At 37.0% G+C, this 26279-nt stretch overlaps 4 protein-coding genes and 1 long non-coding RNA gene across 5 annotated transcripts; all 5 read left to right on the top strand.

Annotated features, from left to right (window-relative positions):
- Positions 1 to 203: 203 nt before the first annotated feature.
- Positions 204 to 1781, top strand: LOC128016332 (uncharacterized). The gene is made up of 3 exons (XR_008184145.1): positions 204 to 673; positions 749 to 882; positions 1016 to 1781. It is a non-coding gene; the product is annotated as an uncharacterized LOC128016332 (long non-coding RNA).
- A 2130-nt stretch (positions 1782 to 3911) lies between these two features.
- On the top strand, positions 3912 to 5299 carry LOC128016330 (cornifelin homolog B-like). The gene is made up of 4 exons (XM_052600817.1): positions 3912 to 3965; positions 4104 to 4219; positions 4305 to 4459; positions 4839 to 5299. Exons 2-4 carry the CDS (start codon positions 4117 to 4119, stop codon positions 4959 to 4961), a joined length of 381 nt encoding a protein of 126 aa, XP_052456777.1. The 5' UTR covers positions 3912 to 3965; positions 4104 to 4116; the 3' UTR covers positions 4962 to 5299.
- A 1737-nt stretch (positions 5300 to 7036) lies between these two features.
- Positions 7037 to 8467, top strand: LOC128016329 (cornifelin homolog B-like). The gene is made up of 3 exons (XM_052600816.1): positions 7037 to 7189; positions 7413 to 7567; positions 7801 to 8467. Exons 1-3 carry the CDS (start codon positions 7087 to 7089, stop codon positions 7921 to 7923), a joined length of 381 nt encoding a protein of 126 aa, XP_052456776.1. The 5' UTR covers positions 7037 to 7086; the 3' UTR covers positions 7924 to 8467.
- A 7366-nt stretch (positions 8468 to 15833) lies between these two features.
- On the top strand, positions 15834 to 18490 carry ugt5g1 (UDP glucuronosyltransferase 5 family, polypeptide G1). Its single transcript, XM_052602422.1, has 2 exons — positions 15834 to 15987; positions 16173 to 18490. The coding sequence occupies exon 2, from the start codon at positions 16184 to 16186 to the stop codon at positions 17756 to 17758; it is 1575 nt and encodes a 524-aa protein (XP_052458382.1). The 5' UTR covers positions 15834 to 15987; positions 16173 to 16183; the 3' UTR covers positions 17759 to 18490.
- A 461-nt stretch (positions 18491 to 18951) lies between these two features.
- si:dkey-165a24.9 (probable G-protein coupled receptor 132) lies at positions 18952 to 24006 on the top strand. The gene is made up of 4 exons (XM_052602421.1): positions 18952 to 19221; positions 19347 to 19470; positions 20024 to 20606; positions 21800 to 24006. Exons 2-4 carry the CDS (start codon positions 19410 to 19412, stop codon positions 22206 to 22208), a joined length of 1053 nt encoding a protein of 350 aa, XP_052458381.1. The 5' UTR covers positions 18952 to 19221; positions 19347 to 19409; the 3' UTR covers positions 22209 to 24006.
- The last annotated feature ends 2273 nt before the right edge of the window (positions 24007 to 26279 follow it).

Genomic DNA, 26279 nt, shown 5'->3' with positions numbered 1-26279 from the left:
TAAATTGTATAAATTCATAGATTTTATTTAATTCAATGCTTACGTTGTATTTAAAATATATGAGTGCAAAATTTGCACCAAGAAAATATATATTTTTTACACCTTTCTAACGTGATAAGCATTACATAATATAAAATGTACAAACAAAGAGTCAACAAAATTAACTGGGAATTTCCAAGTAAACTTAACATAAAAATGTCTAATTAACATGTCTAAACTTAACATAAACCTACTAATATGGCAAATTGGCAAATGTTTGTAAATTTACTAGCTTTTTCTGAGTGAATACACTTTCCAAGCTTTTTTCAAGTAAATCCTACTCCAAATTATTTTTACAGTGAATATCTAAACAAACTAGAGTTGGAAAAATAGCACGTTCATTTCTGCATTTAATAACTGCATTGTAATAAATATATTTTGCAGTTAGTGCATTCAGAATAATAAAATATAATATAATATAACAAAATATAATGTTAACTGATTATTCACCATTAATTGCGGAAATATGTTAAATTAGTTTGTTGGTTTTATTATTATTTTTTATTTCTCACACCTCTCAAAGGCACTATCATCTTAAAAGCAATACACAGGATGTCAATTCAGCGGGCCAATTTTTCGAACCAGTGGAGTACTGAAATCTTTGACTGCATGAAAGTGAAGGATAAAACAGATTGTGAGTCTCTTTCGAGTGTCAGCATGTAATTGTCTTTGCCATGTGTTTACAACACTAACAGAATTTAATCTCTAGGTTTCCTTTCAATCTTCTGCTTTCCATATTTTGCGTGTAAGACGGCTAAGAGGTATGGAGAGTGTTTTTGCCTTCCTCTGATTGATGGATTTGGTTTGATGAGGGTATCCATGCGTCATCATTACGGCATTGAGGTTTGGGCACCTTTATCTTTCTAAATGAATTTCTCCTATGAATGCTTTGTAAAATGTCTCCTATGAATGTCTTGGAAAACACCTTACAATTCCTCCCTTATATATTTGTCAATTAATCTTTCTCTGTTTCTAGGGTAGTCTCTTGACTGACTGCTTGATTTCCTACTTCTGTTGTCCCTGCGTATGGTGTCAGATGTCTCGGGAAATGAACGCCCATGAAACTGTAACACGTCAACCTTAATGAACTCAACTGCCAATCGACAACATCCTCATTTTCCCTCATTACTTTTTTGGTACTATACATGCCCATGTAATATATTATTATATAAATATTACTACCTAATATTACCCCAAATATTACTTTATATTGTGTCCCAATTGGTAGAAATAATTCCCAACATTTCTCAGCAATGACACGATCTGTATACATTACCTTTATATGAGATTATCCTGTTGCCTTGTGCTGACTGTATGTTTAGGCCTAAAGGTTTGTATAGTTTAGTAAATGAATACATCAATCTTCGCACTTTACTGGTTTGTGAAAATTACTAATATGGAATAAAAGCTAATGGAGAAAAAAAGACATACATATAAAAAAAAAAATTTGTAGGCTAATTTTGATTAATAGTCAGACAAATTACATAAAAATAAAAATAAACTGAGATAAAAAAAAAAAAAAAGTATTATTATTTAATTCCACCAGTAGGTGGCATACATTTACCAGTAATCAGTAAATTGAAGAAAACGAAACCTGGGTCCTGTTGTTCGGTTAGTTTAGTCTGAATCTGAATGATCTGGATTTTGAAACCCTATTTGTTTTACCATCTAGGATCAGGTAACACATCAACTTTTGAGCTGATTTTTCAAAGCAAAATTGGATTGGATCACCCTGATCCAGATACACGCTTTTTCAGATTTCTCTACGGAGCCCCTAAAGGGACACTAGTGGGAAGAGAAAAAAAAAATGATGGAAAAAAGCACTTTTTTGCATTGCATTTACACAAAACTGCTTATGACTGGCATCTCTGGTGATTGTGCCATTATAGTTTACAATTTGGGATTAAAAAAAAAAATTAAATATAATATTTGTTTGATATGGACAGCTGTTTGGGGATATATTGCATGTTACAAATGTTGTATTGTTTGGACCAGTTTTAAAGTTTTATTAGGCTACATTTTCGTTCTTGAAATACACCCTTCTGCTTGGATCAGAATAATGTGGGTTTTTTGTGTTTGTTTGTTTTGTTTTTTTTGGACCAAAAGTAGGCCTATCCCAATCTTACATAGGTATGTGAAGGAGAAAGTCACAGTAATGACTGTATTTTAGTAACCAAATAAAAGTATCTGCCTAATGTGCATGCTGCTACAGTAGGCGTCTTTAAGTAAGCCGATACTCCACATGTGTTGCAGCACTTGTCAATGCGCAGAATGTATGTGCCCAGAAAAAGTATCAATAAATGCACAGGTAGATGGAATCTGACTTTCGAGCTTAAAACATGGCATTCATTTTTAGGCAATAAGCAGGACAGCTCAGACACGTCACACGTGCAAGAGTTTCTTCATCTTTCAGCAGTCTATGCGGTGGAAGCATGCATTGTTGGACATGATAAATGCAGTCTTAACAAGTAGAGAAGATGTGTAGCCTACATCAGACGTGAGAGATGGGTCAAACATGATAAAAATACACAAATGCTTGTTTGTGGATTACATCTTACTAACCACTAGAGGGAGCCTAAACCTTCATGCATTATGGGTGCACAAGGTTGGCGTTGAGTTGTGTAATTTGTTTCACACCATTATTATGATTTTGAGGCAGTTATGTTAAAAGTGTGAATGTTTACATGCATATGTTATGGCGATTATTTTATATCACAGAAATAAAGCATAACATACAAACAGATAAGGACAGCGTTTATGACAAATAATAGTTTAAATGTTCTGTTATTCCTAATAAAATTTACTTATTGTGAAAATTAACTAAGTGGGAATTCCAGCTAATGCGATGAAAATAAGTCACATCACCCAATGGCTTCGTTATCATGAAGAACAGCTCACACCTGTTTGTCTCACACTTCTAGGGGGTCTAACCCTGAGTCACATCTTTGCTTGCATGGTGAGTAGCTAACTGTTTTATAAACTGGCATGAGCATTTATGTAATAACAAACATTCACATAATTTTTTTCATGGCAAAGCTGAATCTTCAGCAGCATTACGCCAGTCTTCAATGTCATGTGATTCTTAAAAATCATTCTAAATTTGGTGCTAAAGAAACATTTCTTAATATTATCTCTGTTGAAAACAATATTGTGCTGATTAATAATTTTGGGGATAAACTTTCCCCCTGGAACTCTTGGATGAATTTCGAAAGAATAGCATTTATTTGAAATAGAAATAAATGTTTTTGGAAATAGTTATACATATTTTTAATATCACTTTTAATTAATGTAATGCATCCTTGCTGAGTAAAAGTATTGATTTCAAAAAAAAAAACGAAAAAAAAAAAAAACATTCTGAAACTTTTAACTTTTAAACGGTCGTACATTTTTTATTTTAAGGCATATATTACTGTATCCCATAATTCATACCGCATGCACTAAGTTAGATATTTTTCGTGTGGACTGATTATTTGACAAATGGTAAAAATGTTTGACATATTGCAATAGTGCGATGTCAAACTCAGATTTGATGTCCAGAACTTCTGTGTACCACTGTTGTTGCTATTGTGTTGAAATGCTTGATACAATTCGATTTTGAATGATTTGGTTAGAGTTTCCTGGTGAGTGGTGCATTTTTCTTGTTTTCATTCGCACAGTTCTCAGTATCAGTACACAGTCTCATTAAGATGAGTCACAATGTCTCACGTCAGCAAAACTTGTAATCACCAAAAATCTATCGATAAAAAAGAAAAGCATGTACCCAACCAACCTGCTCTGACTCCGTGGAGACATGGGGTGTGATAATAATCTTTTGTCTATACACGTGTGTTTGGTCACCGATGGTTCTATAAAGTCTCACACAGATTGTGACCAAAGGCTCAGTCCTAATCTCCATCGTCATCCCCAACTGTCTCTCCTCTTGCACGGTAAGAACTGCATTGTAACTTAATGTGACACTCCTGTCTTTTAAGACAACTTGCTTGATTTAGTTATGCACGTCACTACAGACTTGACCCTTTCAATGCATGTTTCAGTTTTAACCAATAATTTGTGCTGTCTTTCAGAGCACAAGTCATCATGGCAACTAAAATAGTTATTCAGCAGCCTAAGCCACTTGTTCTGGCTCCTGGTTCAGACCAGTGGTCCTCTGGCATCTGTGAATGTGACAACCTCAATGACTGTGAGGGTTTGCTTTCTACAGTATTAGTGAATCTGTTATAGCTGTACGTTTCCTGTCTTTTACTGATCTTCCTCTTGTTTGGCAGGTTGCTTTGCGTTCTGGTGCTGCCCATGTTTCGCCTGCATCACAGCCAGAGATCACGGAGAGTGTCTCTGCCTGCCTCTGCTGGACAGTTTCGGCCTCATCCCACCTATCACTATGGCAATGAGAGTGTCTGTCCGCCGCACCTATGGAATTGAGGTAATGGCTTCATTGCAAAAAAAGCATTTTTTTTCTCCTTTTGCAGTCAAAATATTTAGACATCCTTTAAACAAATAAATTAATTAATAAATGTTAGCTAGAAAAAACTAAAAAATGTTAGCTAATATGCCTTAGATTGCTTTTAAGTATATTGCTATAAATAAATAAATAAATATAAATAACAGTTTTAATTAGGGGTTGAATAATATAGTATTATACCCAATTGGCAAGTTACACAAGAGAGAGAAAAAAAAAATCTTTAAGTAGTTATTCTTTGATGGAGTTATGAAGTTTTGAAGTAGTTATTGTAGATGTAGATCTCACATCAGATGTCAGTTTTATGTTCAGTGACTGACTGAGTTCTTTCTCTCTTTAACAGGACTCTATTTGCAATGATTGTGTGTTATCCTTCTGCTGCGGGCCATGTTCCTACTGTCAGTTAAGACGTGAGCTGATATCTCGCAACCACCCCGTCACCCTCTTCCGCAACAGACCAAAATAAAGAACTTCATCATCAGTCACTAAAAGAAATGATCTTTATGTGTGTTGGAGAGGTGCAATGCTTTGTTTGGAATTCAGTTCTGATCCAAGGAATGATGTGGATTTCAGCTGTAGTCTGCTGAGGAATGAAGACTGAAAACTCTTCTCTAAAAATACATGATTTATTAGGGTTATGCATTATATTGATGTTTTATGTATTGATGTAGATTTGGAGCAATGTTTGTATCAACTTTGAGACTATCAATTTGAATCATGAGGTCCTTGTTCATTTTGTTTCAAAGCTGTTGTTTTTAGCTATGTTTTGTTTAATTTTATGAATATTTCTTTCTGTATATTATGTCATTGTGCATGTTGAAATAAAAATTTAGACAAAAACTGATCTTATTTTGTATGCTGTTTCATTGTTTCTATTACCAATGTGTGTGTTTGTGTGTGTGTGTGTGTGTGTGTGTGTGTGTGTGTGTGTGTGTGTGTGTGTGTATTTCACCTTCGTTATATACTTTTGTGTTTAATTGCCTAAAATAAAATGAATGAATATCACATCTATGGCCTATATTTAATTAACAATATATTTAATTATTAATCAAAATTTTTGTGAGTGATTGAAAATGTGTGATTGGGCCAAACATCCTGAATCCTCTCAAGGTTTCATCCTTGAGTTTTTCCATGTTACTGGCACATTGTTTGCAGGACATTTTTCCATTGCCTTTCATATGAATAATTCAAATGTTATGATTTTAAACATTTATCAAAAGCAGTAAAAGGAAGAACAAAATATATTCAAATAAACATTGAAATTCGAAGATTCAAGCTCAGGGAGCAGTTTTCTTCCTTTCTAAAACTGTGACAGTAATATGTGTTTTGGCAAAACTTTACAACAAGGTCCCATTAGTTAATGCATGAGCTAATATTAAAAAAAAAAAAAAAGCAATACATTTGTTATAGTGTTTATTAATCTTTGCTGACATTGGTTAATTAAATTCCAGCTGTTCCTATAGCTCAGGTCCATTAAATAATATTAACAAATAGAACTTTGTGTTTTAATAATCTATTAGTAAATGTATAAATTACCATAAACTAAGATTAATAATGTTTTAGATGTATTTTCTTTGTTAGTTCATGTTAAGTGAGATGGAACTTCATTGTAAAATGTAAAAAAAATTTATGACTTATTTTAGTTTTGATTGACTATATATTGTTATGTTCAAATGTCACATGACACAGGGTATCTTAATATGTTCTGACTTTTATTTAATTTAAAAAAAGCCAAACCTGAATATTATTTTATGTTATTAGTAATTTGCAGGTTAGCAGATCATTTTTATCCAAATGTTATAATATTTACTGTCTCGTTGAAGTATATACCAGCAGACTGAGTGATGTTAACACCAAGACATAATGTACTGGCAGTTAATGATATCTCTTTATAAAATCAGTACTTCAAGAACAATAAAATGTTCCTCGTGATTATGTTATGTACTGTTTATTAAATAATAATTCTGTTTACGTTGCAATGATTTTTGGAGTATTCTGAGTTTCACTACAACAAATAAAGTCCTGTACAAAGACTGTGACATTAATTGAACCTTTTTGTACATTTCAGGTACTTTCTTAATTACAAAAGATATTAGACACTATTGAGATCACAACACCATAACAGTCACTGTACTTGCACAGGAAAAGTACCTGAAGTCCTTTGCATTTGGTTTTTCTTGTCAATTTTTCCAAATCTATTGATCTGGCATGTTTGTCATTCTTCTCATTATTACCGTGTTCCAGTCTGATGAGAACACAGCTAGGAAGCTGTTCTTTGATAAGCATCCTTCACTACGTGCATGAATGTGAATCTACGTCTAGACATTCCCGACTTTCTCCCTCCCCTTCTTAATAAAAGACAGCATCCTCCTCTCAAGGTGTCATTCGCTTGCTGAACTTGCCTCTCTTTCTCAGGTAAGACGAAATACTGTATTTTACTGTATTGCATTTTCTCATGTTACATAGTGTCTGAATTGTGAAGTGTCTGACTTTTTAAGTTATGTACACCAGTTGTTAAAATTGCGCTTTGGAGTCTTCATTGTAGATTTATTTTTGGGTTTCAGGGTGCTTGAATCTGAAAGATATTCATCATGGCAAGCAAGATGGTGATTCAACAGCCTAAGCCATTGGTAGTGTCTGCCGCATCAGACCAGTGGAGCACCAGCATCTGTGAATGTGACAACGTCAATGAATGTGAGTTGATGCGTGTCTGTATATTTCTGTGTTTGGATGTAAGATTGGTGAGTTTTAAGAATAAAACAAATTCAAAAATGAGCTCCCATTCTGTGAGAGCCGTAGAAACGCTTTTCTTCAGTCACGCTCATATTTATGTTTGTAACAGTTGCCTTCCAATGAATCTCATGATTTGATTATTGTGGAATAATAGTTAATCAGTGGTTTTCTGTTACTTCTGCAGGTTGTTTCTCTGTGTGGTGTTTCCCATGCTTTGCCTGCATCACAGCCAGAGACCACGGAGAATGTCTTTGTCTCCCTCTCTTGGACAGCTGTGGCTGTATTCCCCCAATCACTCTCTCCATGAGGGTTTCCACACGCAGACGCTATGGCATCACGGTAAGGCCAAGACAACAACAACAACAAGAACCAAAGCCAAAACCGCTGAATCAATCAAGACTTTTATATCTTATTAGAGGCTATAAATCAAACTCAGTCACATTATAACAATAGTCTATATTTAAATGCAACAGAATAAAACTATAAAACTTAATACAGAATATAAGAGGTTATAAGAGTCAAGGATCTTATATTCCGGTTCATTATGGTTAACATTTCCTCCTTTCATTCAGGACTCTATCTGCAATGACTGTGTGTACTCTTACTTCTGTGGACCGTGCTCATGGTGCCAGATCAGACGAGAGATGAAGGCAAGACTCCATCCCATCACTCTGTTCAACAACAGGCCGACCTAAAGATCATCATTATCTTCCTCACCTTCATCATTTTCACAGTACTTTCTCTAAAGCGCTCTTTGTCCTTATCGGATCACACGGTCATGTCAGTGCTAAAATCAAAGACTTGCTTGTTCTGTGGTTGTAATCACAGTTTTTGATCTTCCTCTCACAAACGCTGACCTGAGCACATGACAATTGTAGTGGAGTGTGTTTTACATATTGTTGGTGTACAGCTTTAATCCAAGAAGTGAGGAATTCTGAACAGAGGATTCACAGATTTGTAAAAAAAAAAAAAAAAAAAATTGTAAAATGCAGATTTGGGATTATGTTTAGTGTCACTCTTTTAGTTTATTCTTAATTATTTTTATTATAGATTTTTGTAATCTGTTTTAATTTTTAAAGATTTAAAATTATCATTATTTCCATTGTATCTCACACTATGTGTCTCACACGCTGTATCTTTATAAAATATCTGCTTGATATGATTTTCACTGGAGTTGGAATGTTGTTAATATTGAGCCATTGAAATGTTACACTGGAGGTTTGATATTACTAAAATATGCTTTAGTATGTTTTATTTTTCTTTTTTTTTCTTTTTTTTTTTTTGCAGACCTGTAAATGTTTGAATGTAGAAATTATAAAAATATGTTGGGGCATTCAATAAAGCTGAATGCAAAAACATAAGTAATTGCATTTTGTGTTTTACCTATACATTTATTCATTTGGCAGATGCTTTTATCCAAAGTGACTTAAAGTTGAGGAATACAACAAGCAATTTATCATAAGATAGCAATAAACGCAAGAAGTGCCCGTTATACAAGGTCTGATGAGTTTCAGTTGTTTCTTGAAGATTGTAAGGGGGTTTGGCTGTTCGAATGGAGTTCGTCATGTCAGTAGGTCATTCCACCAACAGGGTAAGGTGAAAAAAAAAAACGTCCTTGAGAGTGATTTTTTGCCTCTCTGCGATGGGCATAAGCTGTTGCTCATTTAAAAACTGCAGGCTTCTGGAGGGGATGTAGACACAAAGGAGAGAGCAGAGGCAGGAGGTTGCAGACCTCATGGCAGTTCTCTAGGCAAGCACCAATGTCTTGAACTTGAGGCGATTCGTGACCTGAAGCCAGTGCAGAGAGATGTGAAACAGTGTGACTTGGGCTCACTGAAAGCAAGACTCCTCTGGTGTCAATGGTACTGCGGGCTTCTGTGTGAAATGGAGACAGAACACTGTACAGATTCCCTTTCGATTTGGTCACTCTACATTGCTATGGGAATTACCCTTTTCTCCAAATTCTACTGAAGCCTTATTGAATCATGGCAGTGAAACTGGCCAATGGCGTTCAAGCGTGCAAAATATGAGGGGCTCCCACTCTTTATGAAGCAGAGCTTGTGCGTCATCCATTCAGAATCTTTTTCTTCAGCCAACCTTCTAGGAGAAGCAAGAAGCCTATCAACAAGACTACTCACCGTGATTTACATGCTTCGGCAGACATGCCTTCTCTTCCCATGATATGCTCCGGTGAGCTTTGGAACAAAGGATGACTTGCGATTGCCTCTCCTGTGCAGAGCCAGTCAAACTCTCTGATGTTGTGTGTCTTCTGCCTGGTCCATGCACACGCAGATCCGATCCCCCAAGCGAATGCCCCTACTGTGGAGATATGAGCCTCAGGACTCTCAAGCTCCGTGAGGCCATTATCCAAAGCAATGAACTTGCCCAACTAGGCCTGCTGACTCTTCCTCTACAGCCTCTTCTGAGCAGCGGCAGAAACCATCTGATGCGTATCTGTCATGTGTGCGTCTCCACGGTGGGCCAAGCAGCACTGCACGTGATGGCGATAGTCCAGGTGTATCAGGTCAAGCTGCTCAAGTCTCTGGATGAGGACGGGCCAGATACTGAAGTTTTCAAAGAGCTCCAACGCTCCATGGATCTGGCCCTCAGAGGGACGAAGATGACAGCTCGAATGATCGGCTGAGGCATGGGGAATCTTGTGTTGCTAGATCATCACCTGTGTCTTACTCTTAACACTGACTCTGAGTTAAAGGAATGTGAAAAAATTGTCCTTCTTGATGCTCCCATAAATCCCTCAGGTCCCGTTCTCCGTCAGCTCCATTGGCTACCTGTTCACTATCGCATTCAATATAAGCTCCTTCTCCTCACCTATAAGTCCCTCCATAACCTGGCCCCACTCTACCTCACTGAGCTCCTGGAACAGCACCAACCCACCCGCCACCTCCGTTCAGCTGGCACAAACCGCCTTGCTCCGATCGTCCGCACTAACCGACGGACTTTGGGGGATCGAGCCTTCGCTATCACTGCCCCCACCCTCTGGAACTCACTCCCTACATCCATCAGAAACTCGGACTCACTGCCAAACTTCAAATCAGTACTCAAAACCCACCTGTTCAAACTAGCTTTTCCCTAAACCCTTGTTGTTTTGTTTTGTTTTGTTTTGTTTGTTTCCCCATGTGAAGCGTCTTTGAGTGTCCAAAAAAGCGCTATACAAGTTTGATGTATTATTATTATTATTATTATTATTAGGGACGTTCATGTTCATAGAGACGCTTTGTTGAAGCAAGGAAACAGCCACTTCCTGCCAAAGCATGCCTGTGCAAATCTGCTCCCAGCGCCAAAGATGACTGTGTGTGTTCACCATGCAGGTGGAGAGAACAATTGTCATGTTTGTTTTTGACTGTTCCACTATGCAGTGCAATAAAGTCGAAGTATTAAGTATTAAACTTTCCCTCACGGTGTGCAGCCCACTGTCACAGTTCACAGAAGCATGGCAGGCACTGCCAGGGGTACCAGTGGGTTATGAAATCAATAATGAATGGCTACAAACTTCAGTTTTTCCGAACGATGCCCGGTTTCAACAGTGTGTTCATGTCCACAGTACAGGAGCGGAATGTCTCCATTACACGAGAGGAAATACACAACATCTTCGCAAATTGTGCTGTAGAGACAATGCCCCAAGCAGACCGCGAGAGCAGCTTCAGTTGCTATTTTCTGGTACCCAAGTAAGACAGCGGACTCTGTAAAATCTTGGACCTCATACCGCTGAATTGCGCACTTTTGAAGAGTTTGTTCAGAATAATTACACTGAGACAAATCTTCTCACGGGTCGCAGGGTGAAGACCTATTCAACTACCCAATACCAATAATTCTTGCCTAACTTCAAGAGCAACAAAGAAAAAAAGGGCAGTTCCAGCCCATATTGCTGGCTTCTGTTAAGCAAGCTGGGGAAATACAGGTACTTACAATTGTCGACTTGTCAATACAGGTGATTGCAAACTTAACTTAAATCCTAGGAAGGGTTATCTGCCTAAAGTGTTTTGACTACTTTTAAAACACAGGTCATAACACTATCTGCTTTCCGCCCCAAAACACTGGCCAAAACATTGGCCAGGGTGAAGCCACTTAAATACAGTTTTGCTGTTCCATGTATGTGCGGTGTGCATTTATACCGAGCTCTCTAGACAGTTTAGGCTCTCGGAGCAGCTGGTTGTATGCTTTGGAGGGCGCACAAACGGCCTACCTTTGCCCAAGCAAAGACTGTCACACTGGATCGTCAACGCAATTGCTTTGGCTTATGGCTCTAAGGGCATGAAATGTCCTAAAGGGGATAGGGCTCACTTAACCCATTGACTCGCGTCCTCATGGGGCAGGGCAAATGGCATATTTATTCAGTACATTTGCATGGCGGCAGGCTGGTCATCACCCAGCACTTTCGCAAGGTTTTATAACCTAGATGTGTCATCGCTTGCCTCATATATGCTGTCAATGCGAGCAGGGCACCCCCTACAGCCTTAGTTATGATCCAAGCCACCTGAGTGGTTTCAGCTTGTTCTTATAAACCCCTGAATTGATGTACCACTAATTAAATTCTGTCCCTGTCAGCTTATCACATTGTTATGATATTGTTCATCATGTCTTTTAGGACATAATCACCATTATACTCTCCTTATTTAAAAGCACTGGTATGGCCGTTGTATGATAACACATAATTTCATTGAAATTAATCAAACTTCAACTAATTCTGTATGTGATGGAGCTGGAGACTCCGCCATTTCAATTTCTTCGTTTAATTTGCATTAACTCTGCTACTGCCCCCCCCCTCCCCACTTGACTTTACCATGGTTTAGACCAAGTCCTGTAGACCTGAGCTGTGTTCAACAAGAGCAGCCAATTTCATTGCCGCTCTCATTAAGGTTTCGCACATGAAACTTGACATACTTAGTTGAGCCAGGCTCTATCGCTGTGACATGGATGGATTTTATACATTCCCATTGCAATGTAGAGTGACCAAATCGAAAGGAACACTTGCATTGCTCTTATTGCCATGTCACCTAGCTCAGGATCTTAGAATGCCAAGTGCTTCAGTCCTTTATTCCTGCAGTATCTTGCAATTGATTTTGATTCATTTTGAATTCTATGAGTTCATTCACTGATGGATACGTCAGACTCATAAGACTTATAACTTGTGTGTTTGTGAATCTTTATGCATGATTGAAAAGAATCAGAATCACAAACGTTCGTGAATCAGAATACACTGTTCACGTTGTTTGTGTTTGCATTCGGTTTGAAAGGACAAGTCAATACAAAGACCCAGTTTCTTGCCATTAGTTTGATGAACACAGTGTTTTATCATCCTATTAAATTCAAATGTAAATCTCGCGTTCGCAACTATTCGAGTAAAATATGACTTCTGTAGTCAAGGCGCTGGAAATTCGGTATATTCTAGCATGGTATATTCTGTACCACCACCACGGAACCTCATTTCTAAAGGGTAAGCTATTGTACAAATATTTAAGTACAGTAGTGAAGAGGACAGTCTAATTACATACATTAGGAGGTTTCTGTAGTGGCACTGTTTTACCTAAAGGTGAATTGTAAAGATTGAATGTTCTCAGCCTAGCTGACCATGTGAATATTTTGTTACCTTTTACATTTGTGGAGTTTAATGAATTGTTTTGTGTTTCATATTTTTTTTCTGTTTTTTTTTTTTCTAATAGGCTGTTTAATAGCAGGGTGAGACAACATGTATTCAATGTAGAATGATCAGAGAGCAAATTAAATGTAGTACTATATGTTTTTATTATTACACAACCACCAAATAGTAGTATAACAAGTTCTTTCATTCTCGTTGTAAGGACCATATGTAAAATGTTAAGTAGCTATATTTATGTAAAAAATGTACTCTTAAAATATTGTAATATATTGTAACTAATCAAATTACTTGAGCTGTTTTCTCAGAACAACAAGACTAAACATAATTAAACTTGTCTGAACAACTATGATTTTCTCCTGGTGCCAAATAGCGAGGGAATTAAAAAGATGACGTACAATTCACATGGTGGTTAATGCTCAGACTGTGGTTATAGCCATTCCCTCAGTGGTGGTTTCTGCACTACAACCGGTTGTGACAACCCAGGTAACAACAACAGTGGGTTAACTGATGATCTCATCAGATTAATTCACTGTGGAAGGTGGAGGAAGTGATTATTATTTTTTTTTCATATTGTTGGAGTTGGAGTGGACATTGACTCCAACAGTTTAGCATATATCATAATTTACTTAAATACATAATAATATGTACAGCTACACACATATTCCTATTCATTTCAGCAAATTTGGTCAGGACTAGGCGGTACCCATAGAAGTTTGCAAAATATGATAAATCATTAAGGTTCAATTCACAGTGAACTCCAAATATAACATTAGTATTCCCAGAGGCAGCATGTTTTTGTTCTCGGTAATATGAACTATAGAAAGTATCAGAGGAAGGAGGAAGCTGTGGCTTTGTGATAAAGTCAATGCGGTGAGTCATAGCCTGAAGTCAAAGTCACCAATTACACCTGCCTTTGTTACAACTGGCAGCTTGTCTCCTCTTTTAAACTTCTCACCATAGCAAACAAAGCTGAATGCTTGAGATCTTTCCAAGATAATTCATCTACAAGTTATTTATTTTGTGTCTTAATTAGAGGATTTTGCAGTTTGTTTGCTTGTTGGGTTGTTTAAGACTTCTTCATGTGTCTAAGTTGAAGACATTTGTTGATATCTTCTTGCTACAATGGTTCTGAAAATAAGCTTGAAGATAAAATGTTAAGGTAATCTTTATTTAAAATTGTACACAGTTGTTTTAAACATTATATAAAATCCTAATTCCTTTCTCCTCTGAGTGTCAAAAAATAACAGTCAAATTTGAACAGTTAGTAAACCACTGCAGGTAAACAAAGGGTTCTGGTCAGCCATCTTAACACTGCAAAATCTCAGCTTTCAGCACAAAAAGTTTTGGGAAAAAAATAATAATTTAAGATCATTTTAAACCATTTTGATCACAGTGTTTATAATAAAAACAGCCTGCCTATAGCAAAGAATATAAAAAAAATATGATGAACGAAAGTATGAAAACTCATCTCAAGATTTTTAGACTGGCTGTATTATTATGTGGAAGTTTGTTTCCATTTATTAACGTTTAAAGTCAAATCACAGATGTTTAGAGATTGTTAATGCTAAAAACAAGATGAAACTGTCATAATAAAGTTAAAAAATATTCTCAGAATGTACACAGATATGTTGATCAGGTAGATTTGTCTTGATTTAAGGATGTTCAGTTATTTTGCTGGAAAACAACAAAAGCTAAATGATTTTTTACAGTGTTAAGTAATTTGATGTTTCCTCAGGATGCAGCAACGTGTATGCTCACAATTCTGATTGGCTTTATATAGTTCAGTCCACTTCCTGGAAGCTGCCAGAACAAAAGCTGAACTTTGGTGGATTATCATAGTCTGGATGTGGAAACAGTTCTGTTGAATGTTACAGCAGGTTTTTTTAGTGGTGTTTTTTTCTTTCTGTAAATTTCTTTAAAACTGGATCTTTGCAGAGAGAGAGAGTGTGGATTTTTTTGGTAGTAGTTGAACCAGTTTTCCAAACAAGTACTGCAAGATTGTTTGACTGATTAAGCTTTTCTGCAATACAATGTATTATTATTATTTTTTTTTATGTTTTGATAAAATAATAATAATAATAATATGATGGTGTTGGTTGCAGTCATAAGCTCAGTATTTACATCAGTGGTAATGGTGTAAATTACCATTTTAAATAAAATGAATTTACTGTAATAAATGCATTAAATGAATAGTACGAGCTCTGTGAACAGAACAGAATGGAGACCTTTAGAATGTCCGAATTAAATGAATAAATGCATTTCAGTCCAAGAGGCACCAATCCAAGCTGTTTTCTGGCAAACAGAACCTTGTGTGAGCCGATTGTTGATAGCCCTCTCTGAACACTTTCTTTTGCTGTGCCCCAGTTTTGCCTTGTAATTCAGTTCAGAAATTCACTTTGACTCAAATTAAGGAAAATAGAGAAATATCATATTCTTCCCTCCAGTTGAAAGCTTAATCAAATCTATAAACACAGGCCAAATTAGATCTCAGGTTAAAAAGTAGACAGCCTTTTGCCTGTTTTACCATGTCTGATACATTGTGGCTGAATATGATCATATCTGTGTTGAATGCATCTGTATAAATTTAGAAAATCAGTTTGATCCACAAAACTGGAGCATCGACAGAATCGGAGTTATACAAAATGTAAAATGAAACTTTCTGAATGTTTTAATTCACCACGTATACTGCTAAAGCCTTGAAAACAAAGATCAGTACTCATGTGCCAAAAATATGATGTTTTCATAAGGTTTTACATAATGTCTTAAATGTTTATTCCTTTATCTATAGGCACATGGAATGATATAGCTTGTTGAAAAGCCTCCTGAAGGCGTCTGTTTTTTGTTTTTTGTTTTTTGTTAAGGATTAATGGGGTGTTTGAGGACATCTATTGTGCTGAACGCGGGTGTTTGTGCTGCAAATCCACAGAGCAGGGCAGACAGATGGAGAGAGAAAGCCAATGAGAGGAGCAGGAGGGGACTTGGTTTTTTTAAGAACGAAAAAGAAAAGGAGAAGTTCCTCACAAGTAAGGACTTGGCCATTAAGGATGAGATGCATATCTTGTACTGAACACTTAAGAAATCCAGAGCATTTTTTTCTTGTGACCTCAAGATCTGGAGATTATCACTCTGCACAGGGTCACAGGTATGATTTGTTCCAGCTTTCAAAGTAATTATTATCTTAAAAAGCAAACATGTATTTCCAGTAGTGATATAGATGCGAATGTGTATATGGGAAATGTCTAAATATTTCTAATGGCATAAAATGCTCTAGCTGTAATATTGAAAACATCTTGTACTTTCTCTGCACTCTTTGTGTTTTTTTTTCAGCTTTCTGAAAGATGAAACAAATATCTTCACTGACTTGTGTACTCTTTGTAATCTGCTGCTGTCATGGAGGAAATATCCTGGTGTGGCCTGAGGACGGCAGCCACTGGCTGAACATGAAAGTCATTTTGAGAAAACTCCACAGCCACAGCCATAGCCTTACTGTGGTGCGTTCATCTAAAAGTTGGTATATCCAAGAGAATTCTTCCCTCTACAGCACCATCACAGTCAACCAAATGGAGACCGGAGATGTTAGCCCTGACTACTTCAAGATGTTGATGGAGAGGTCGCTAGCACTACAAAGGATGTCATTCTTTTTTCATTTTTTGGAACAGCAGAAAGATATCGCCAACATGCTAAAGGTGTTTCACAATGGAGCGCTTCGAATGGTTTCTGCCGTTTTGGACGATGCAGCGCTTGTTGAACGCTTGCGAGAAGCTAAGTTTGACCTGCTGCTAACAGATCCTGCGTTCCCAGCTGGTGTCCTGTTAGCCAATTTCCTCCACCTTCCCATGGTTTACAATGTACGTTGGCTAAATGCAGGGGATGCTCACATGCAAATTGCACCCTCACCTTCATCTCACGTCCCAATGTACAATTCATTGCTCCCTGACCAAATGAACTTCCTACAGCGGACGGAAAACTTTATACGGTATCTGTTCAGCCTCCTTCAGGAGCGATACATCATCGTGCCCATTTACAGAGAGCTGCTTGAGCGTCACTACCCACCCGGCACTGATCTTCTGACAATGCAACAATCTGCTGACATTTGGTTGATGAGAATGGACTTTGTTTTTGAGTTTCCACGGCCCACCATGCCTAACGTGGTCTACATGGGTGGCTTTCAATGTCAGCCGGCTCAAGTACTTCCTGCGGAGCTGGAAGAGTTCATGCAAAGCTCTGGGGAGCATGGAGTAGTCATCATGTCCTTGGGAGCAGCAGTCAGTGCTCTTCCTACAGCAATCACAGAGGCCATTGCTACAGCCTTTGCTGAGATCCCTCAGAAAGTCTTGTGGAGGTACCATGGGGAACGACCTTCGACCCTGGGAAACAACACTTTACTCCTAGAGTGGTTTCCACAGAATGATCTCCTGGGGCATCCAAAGACTTGTGTGTTTGTATCTCATGGAGGCACCAATGGTATCTATGAAGCTATTTACCATGGAGTCCCCATCTTAGCTTTGCCACTCCTCTTTGACCAGTTTGATAATGTTCTGCGACTGCAGGTTCGAGGTGCGGCTCGAGTGCTTCAAGTCGCAACGCTCACCTTGCATGAGTTCCTTGAAGCCCTCAAAGACGTCCTTGAGAACCCACTGTACCGGAGCAGCATCCGCAAACTGTCGGCGCTGCATCGCGATCGACCCTTGTCTCCTCTCGATAGCGCCACTTTTTGGATTGAGTACGTTATTAGACACAAAGGAGCAGCTCACCTTCTCTCAGAGGGGAATAACTTGCCTTGGTACTCATACCACAACATAGATGTGTTGGCCTTTCTACTGACGTTCGCTGTGATTGCTCTTTTGACCTTAGCATATGTCTGCAAGCTTTTGTGTTGCAGGAAGTCAATCAAAAAGAGGAAGGTGAAATGAACATTTGATATGTACTTTTGAAAAGCTGATGAAACACTGAATTAAATGCAGCAGCCAGATTTCAGTTCAGTGTTTTTTTTTTTATTTAATTTAATTTTTTTTGCCTATCCAACTGTAAGTCCTCTAGCATAGTGCTAGGAATATAAAGGTCATGGGTTTGATTACCGGGAAAAGATGGCACTGATCGAATGTATACCTTTGAATGCAATGTGATTTGCTTCTTATAAAAGTGTATGCCAAATGCATAAATGTAGCATGTAAATAGAAAGTCTCCCGCATGGTGAACCTTAGTTTGTTTGTTACTATGACAAACAGCGTTTGCAAAAAAAACAACAACACCTGTAGTCTGTACAAAAACCTGATCTGGCAATATGTACATTGTAAATGCAATGCCAGAATATCATTAAACAATACTTTAGGATTATCTTTATACTTTACAGTTATTGTCATGACTACTCAAACTAATGTAACTTGAATAATGAACTATAGCTATAGCTATAGCTATAAAATAACTATATCTTTGTAATTTTTTGTGCATCAAATTCTTACAAACTTTATCCTATTCATTTTGTGGTTTATTCACCAAATCCTTAACATGTTATATGTTCTTTAATCAAAATAATCTAGCGACTATAAGGAAGCCAACGACACGTATTTCCATGTTGGCCTTGATATTGTTCCCTCTCCCAGTGTGAATGTGTTTTAAATCATCATTAAAGGTTCAATTGGCAACTTCTTTGCTTGTTTCAGTTCTAATCCACTTCCTGCTCTTTCTTATCTCAGGTCATGAATTCTTTCCTGATTTCATTAATTTACCACATGTTCACATGTAGAATAAAAGCCTCTATTGTTTGGAATCAGTGGCATTCCTAGCACACTTCACAACATTTTTAAAAATGTATATATTTTAATAATATTCATATTTTATATAACTAATATGTTCATATGATATTTTAATCAATTTAACAGCATACAAGGTGTGCATCACAAAAACAGAATTACTAAATGTTAAATGGCATTTAAAACTTCTATTGTTAGGGAACTTTGCTTTTACATTGTTAAGATACACAATTCAAAACAGTGTTCCAGAGCAGGCCAATAAGCTAGAGCAGGGGAACCCGGGGTAGAGGGGTGTCACAGGGGACATGGAAACAACTATAAGGGTGTTACAGCTTGTCTCTCAGTGGCCCTTCCGTCTGAAAGAACAGCCTGGACTCTCTCATATCTTTGCCTCACATAATAGCCAGCAGGCAGGAGGGTGTTTTTGTTCTGAAGGAGAAAGGCTTCAGGATGTTGCTGCTCAAAAGCAGTAGAAGTGGCTTCCTGCTGGGGGAAATGATCAAAAAGCCAGACAAGCCCATGGTTGAACACGGCAGAACTTGCACTCTAATGCATGCATGCACGGGTTTATGCACATGTGGTGGAGCTGGACATGCAGATGATGCTCTCCAGACCAGACAGAGGTGAGAATGTTTGTATTTTTAATATAAGCACAGTTTGTTGTCTGTTCATTGATGTGTGTTGTCTAATGACAGACATAAATTTCATAATGGAACAGTATTGTGTGACATTTATGTGTTCTGCTCAGGTTGTTTAACCATTGTCAGAGGTGACTGGAGAAACTGAGGAGTGGTCTGTTTTAACATGTATAATGAACATTTTGAAGGTTCAAATGTCATGGACAAGTCATAACCATAAAACCATGCATCTGAGTAAGTTACATTCCTCTGCATAATATATTTAAAACAACTAGAGATGTACAATATTAAAATTTTCTGATGTTGATTAGTGATTTTTTTATGTTATGATAATAACATATTAAAATATGGCACTGTTTTGTCTGAATTAATTAAACATATTCAAAATAAAACACTAAAGTCAATCATGTAAAATGAATTTAAACATTACGACATTCAAAAGTATACACTACTGTTCAAAAGATGTTTTTTTTTTTCAAATAAAACATCTATTAATTGCATTTATTTGATTAAAAATATACAGTAAAAACTCAAATTAATAAAACTTATAAATCCAATATTATAACAATTTTAAATGCATATTTTAAATATATATATTTGTTTTTAATTTAGTATTTAATTTATTCCAGTGATGACAAAGCTGAATTTTCAGCAGCTGTCCAATACTGATTCATACCAACTTACATAAAAATAATGTCTAATATCTTCCAGTACGGTACCTTTATATTGTGCAAACTCTATTGTAAACCTATACTCTTAAAAAAATTTTTTTTTTTTAATTCCACAGACCTGACCAATGGGAGCTGCCAAATCCCTCTGGCAAATGACAGAGTAGTTCTGACCTACATCTACAGCCTTGCCTTCTCTGTTGGACTCCCAGCTAACCTGCTCTCCCTCTGGGGACTGTATCAGCTGGGCCGGTCTGGCGGAGGCGGCTGCCAGCTGGTCTATATCCTGAACTTACTGCTTTCAGATCTTCTCCAGCTACTCACCTTGCCACTGTGGATCCTCTACCTGCAGGGAGACCACCACTGGCCTTACGGGTCTGTGACCTGCCAGCTAGTGGGCTATGTTTTTTACGTCAACCTCTATGCCAGTGTCATTTTTCTTTGCCTCATCGCACTGGACCGCTTTCTAGCAATCGTGTACCCTCTCAGCAGCCGCGGTGTACGGAAAGTGTGGGTGGCAGCATTTTCCGGTATGGTAGTGTGGACTTTGATATTTCTTTTCTGCCTGACTGGTCTCTACCCATCTGTGTTCGAGCCCCAGAGAGAGCGGTGTCTGGAGCAGTACCCTGTGAGCACCAGATTTGCTTACTTTAAAATCGCCACAGTTGCTTTAGGGTTTCTAATGCCCTGCTCTATACTAGGGTAAGTGAAATGCATTTACATTCATGTGAGTGTGCCTGGGACAAAAAAATAATGTTCTTTTTAGTCCACATCTAATAATTAATTTAAAAACACATTTAAAATTATGTTCACATGTGCATTACATTTGTTCTTTAATGATCATGTTTTTAACTTCTGAATAAAATTCATTTATACTTTTAGGGAGGAGGTCATAAAGTCAATGTCAGGGTGATGAAACTGTACTCATCTCATAATGCAAAAAATATATCACCGTTAAAGGAATGAAATTCCCTAGATCACATTGTTTATTTGTTCAGTATTTCTTAGAAATGTATTCATAATATGAATATTTACAAATAAAATTAATGATCAGCCATATCAATGTGGGGCAACCAATATGCATAAGACGTGAAATGATGTCACTGAGAGGGCCTCTGCTGACCCTGTGTGTCAAGGTCAGTACATCTCTTAAAATAAGATAATTTACTTTAGATCAGTTTATGAACAGATAGAGTTAGTTCAGGTAGTAAAATACCATGTAGTATGACTTAAAAATGCAGCGATACAGTATGTATCAATAATTCATGATATAAAAAAAAAATCACACTTGATTTTTTTATATACTTTTCTATTGTTAATTTTATTTCTTAATCACCTTTTATGGCTATTTTATGCTTATTTTTTATGTTTTTTTAAATAAAAAACCTTTTACAATTGTGTATGAAATGAGCTATATAAATAAATTTGCCTTGCTTTTCCTTTGAAAATAGAACATTTAAAGACTGTTTTAAAAATAAGAAAAGTATGAATACAGGGGGTCAAGAATATCCTTTTACTTTTTACTTATGTATTTGTTATATATTTGTATACGTGGCATTAATTCTCTCTCAAATATAAAAGGTATTAAAGGTTTTTAAAACCCTATGAAACCTAAGAATAAGAGTATGAGTACATCCGAGTACAAGAACTTGTCGCTGAATCCACCTGCATTGTTAATCTTACAAAAACCTTTTACCAACCCGTATTTGGGCATGTTAGAAACATGCTGTCTCAGTACACAGGCCTAGGAATGAATTAGCATGCCATCAAAATGCCACTGAACAGATGACAAACACAGATACCTCTGTCTCTTTAAAGGAATGTTACTGTAGAAACAATCATCAATGTATAATTCATAACCTTTTGGCCTTGCTTTCCTCTTATTTGACATTCAGGTACACCTCTGGCCGAATCGGGCTGACACTGCGGAACTCCCCGTCTGTCATGGATCACGAATGCCGCAAGATCGTCGCAACCCTGGTTGTCATCACGGTCATCTTCATTGTCATTTTTGGTCCCTATCATCTGGTGGTCGGCTATAGATTTGTTACCCTGCTTCTCACGGAAAGTGAAAAAGACCAGTGTTTGGTGGAAGTTTCTCTCTACCTTTACTATAGGATCTGCTATGGGCTCACCAGTCTCAATACTCTTCTAGACCCTCTTTTCTACATCTTTCTTTGCAACGATGCTCGCCAAGAGCTCCGCAAATCCCTTTTCTGCCCTTGTCGGGGTCATAGGGTGCACGAGGGATCACGAGTACAATCTTTTCCCAGAAGTTGTCTGAACCGCAGTGCAGATGTTTAGCCGGCCTCGTACAGATGCTAATCAGAGTCTTTGTAAGACACGTGCTGAAAGTTTTTCACACATGACGTGAAAATGGCTTATCAGGCTGAGATTTGACAAGTTAGCTGTCGCCAATGTGACAACCCCAGTGATGTCATTAAGACACGGCTGGTATGAGGAGGTGGCACGTCATCATTGAATCACACGTGTCAGCGCTACACCTTCAGCCTCTTCTGGCAAATGTTTCCCATACAGCCTGAGGAGATTCCAATGCATTCTCTGTATTGCTTAAAATACTTTATTATTAATATGTCTGTGCTGAAGTCAGGTATAATTACACTACCGTTCAAAAGTTTGGGGTTGTTTTTTTCAAGAAGTCTCTTATGCTGACCAAGGCTGCATTTATTTGCTCAAAAATAGTGTAAAACAAAAATAGTGTAAAATGATATAACAAATAAATGTTGTCTGTTTTAATACATTTTAAAATGTAATTTATTTTTGTGGTGGTGAAGCTGAATTTGTCATTACTCCAGTATTCAGTGTCACCTGATCCTTCAGAAATCATTCTAATATGCTGATTTGGTGCTCAAGTAACACTTCTTATTACTAGCAATGGTGAAAACGGTTGTGCTGCTTAATATTTTTGTGGAAACGGTGATACTTTGTTTTCAGGACTCTTTGATGAATATAAAGTTTAAAAGAACAGCATCTAGCATCTATTTGACATAGAAATCTATTGTAACCATGTAAAAGTCTTTACTTTGGAAGCTTGTTTCCACCATGGGATAAAAAACAGATAATAGCAACTTTTTATCTCACAATTCATTTTTTTTTTCTTTCTCACAGTTCTGAGTTAACATCTCCCAGTTCAGACTTTTTTCTCAGAACGGCGAGAGAAATTCTGAGGAAGAAAGTCTCAATTGTGAGATATAAATTTGCAAAAACAAAACTCAGAATTGTGAGATTAAAAGTTGCAATTACCTTTTAATTGTTTTATTCCATGGATGAAACAAAACAGGGCTGCAAGATATAAACTTAGAATTCTGAAGGAAACAAAATCAGAATTGCGAGATATAAACTCAGAATTGTGAGAAGGTAAGGCTGTGTTTTATCTTGCATTTCTGACTATTTTCATTTATGAAAGTCTGAATTGTGACATAAAAAGATTTTTTTTAACTCAGTAGTAAAAACTGGCTTCCAAGCTGTTGAACGGTTTCATATATCCTTGATTAACAAAAGTATTAAATACTTGCTTTCAAAAAATTAATACAAATAAAATAAATTGACCCCAAATTTTTGAATGGCAGTTTTGTGTCCAACATCTGTAAAATCTGCTATACCCTGTTGTTTTAACAGAAACACAAGATTGGTATAAAACTGAAGAAATAAGCAAATAGAACTGGTTCCGGATTATAGAAAAAGCTGCTTTAGAAACCAAAGATCCTGGATCACAGCAAGTCAGAAACCAGAGCAAAGGTCAAGCTCTTCTTAATTGTTTTAAGGATTTCAAAATCAGGTCTGACACCTACTGGAGGACATAACTAAAGACAGGCCAATGCATACATGTGCTGTCAGATCAGATTCTGCACTGCTAAAATGAAAGAACCTACTGTACATGCCTAGAATGAGACTGCATGTGCTTGCTTTGGGTGCCTTTACATTGGATGGCTGAAATGTATATCAATATGTTCACCTTCGCAAGAAAATGGCTGTTCAGAATAGAATAATAAAGTACTGCATTACATACCACCTACTCTTTTTTTAAAATATAATGTAAAACATTTGTGATTATGCAACAATAAACACTGATAAACAGTAATGTGCTGCATTATTTTCCTATTATTTCCTAAACTTTTTTCCTTTTTAAAAATTTTGTAATCGTTTGTTGTAAGACTAAGAGTGAAATCGTTAGTAAAAAAAAAAGTGTTTGATATAGCTTCTGGTTCATTTATCAGGCTGAAAATGAAAGCTCACATTAGGGGCGTAAGTGCATATAAAGTATGTGAAATGCACATATTGAAAGGTTTGAGAGTATGTGTGTTCCTTTGTTGCTATCTAACAATCTGAGAATGACGTAAGCTTTCTGTGCCTCCAGAATGAGTATCATGCCATTTATAGCCCAAATAAGAACCTGGATCAGAACATCAGAACCTGGATGTGGAACATATGGAAAGATGACAGATTTCAAAATCAATGTCTGCATTTGAATGAGCTCTAAAATGTAAACAAATTAATAAGTATAATAGCACTGAGCAACTGTAAAGCATGCACTATAATTTATAATAAAAGAGACACCTAATTTTCACAGCTACATAACTGCCAGACCATATTGACAACCGTTGCGTTAACAATCCAGAGCTCCTTAATTCATAGATGCACCCAATACTGCTGCTCTGTGGATAAAAGATGCTATTCAATTTGAGCAGACATACGGACATTGTGGTGCTACATTACCCTCTGTTGGTGGTAAAATGTCACTTATGACTGACTTCTACCTCAGTGGGAAAATTCTGTCACCAACCTCCTGTTTATAAACCATCTTTAAAAGATCTTTAATTTTTTGCTGTTGTTGTTGTTGTTGTTGTTGTATTACTTTTGAAAAATGATATGAAGCATCTTATGGTAAGAAATGTGCATTTATTTGATAAAAATAAAGTAAAATCGTTGTATTATGAAATATTATTATAACAATTTCAAAACAATTTCAGTTCAAAAGTTCAAAAGAGCAGAATTTATTTAAAAATAGAAATCTTTTCTAACATTATCATGTCTTTACTGTCCCTTTTGATCAATTTAATGCATCAATGTTAAATAAAAATAGCCTGTTCATTTCCTGTTTTTTAACTGTTTTCGACATTAATAAGAAATTTTTCTTAAGCACCAAATCAACATATTAGACTGATTTCCTGAAGGATCATGTGCCACATTTCTTATAAAACAGTATCTTCTATTCGCTTTATATGATGAAACCCTTAAAAAATGCAGTTGCTTGGATCTGCTCAGACGTCCTGACATCCTCTGATGTATGACACATGTCCTTCAACATCTGCTGTCTTCAGCTGCCTCATGCCTTTAACCCCCTCCTGAGTTCCTCACCCTTTCAATTGGTCAAACTGCTTGGCGTTTCATTTCTTACGCATCAGTAACATCAAATCAGCCGACACCCTGGAGCAGTTTACACCTTCCACAACTGTTGTTAAGCATCCTAATATCCTGTAGACATTTTTTGTATTAATTTTTTGTGCCTATGTAACCTTAATGGTACCTTTGTTTTATTTTATATCAGATATCAGTCCAGAGAAAATGTCATAGCAAAAAAATACATTTGAACGCCAGTCATGAAGCTGTGAGATTTCAGGATCCAGCATCTATTACACAAAAATATTGTGGGATTATATCAGTGGTTATTCCATGGTGTTCGATTACATATTCCATGGAATTCGATTGTTGCCATAAGGTACTTCAAACAGAGACTTGTAAGAGTCATAAAAAGCAACAGTTTTGAGTCCATTAGTTTAGAACTCAACTCGAGACTGATTCAAAAAGAAAACAGGGTATTTTAAAGATGAAAAAATATCTGTCATACAAAATCAAAAGCCTCAAAAGGCTTCAAAGTGAAACCAGTGCGTTTCAAATTAAGTACAATTCATGATTCATACGGTTTCACAGTATGTCTGAGATTATAAAAGGCCCGAAGCAACTGTTCCAAAAGTCTGCGTAAGATAAATATTCGCCACATGCTACTTTATAATTGTTCCCTAGAGTATATCAGTATAGAGAAAGAAAGAGCGTCTGGAAACTGTCGTCTTTCTTTACATGACATGTATCAGAGATTAAATTGTGAATCGGTGGGTCTCGACAAAAAACAGAGCCACCCAAATATAGCAACTACACGACTGGCGCTAATTGGACAAGCCCGGCGAACCAGGAGCCGCAAGCACTGGGTCCGCGTCGACCGGCCCCCCGACGGTTCCACCAATTACAGCACCCGGCTGTGTGTGAGTGGCACTGCGATGGACCAATCACAACCACGAAAACTAAGATGGGCGGGACGTGAAGTGGAGATGGGTGGGGATTTCGGGGTCATTCACA

Source organism: Carassius gibelio, chromosome A7 (assembly GCF_023724105.1).
Source record: "Carassius gibelio isolate Cgi1373 ecotype wild population from Czech Republic chromosome A7, carGib1.2-hapl.c, whole genome shotgun sequence".
NCBI classification, from domain to species: Eukaryota; Metazoa; Chordata; class Actinopteri; order Cypriniformes; family Cyprinidae; genus Carassius; species Carassius gibelio.
This window is presented reverse-complemented; position numbering and strand designations above follow the sequence as displayed.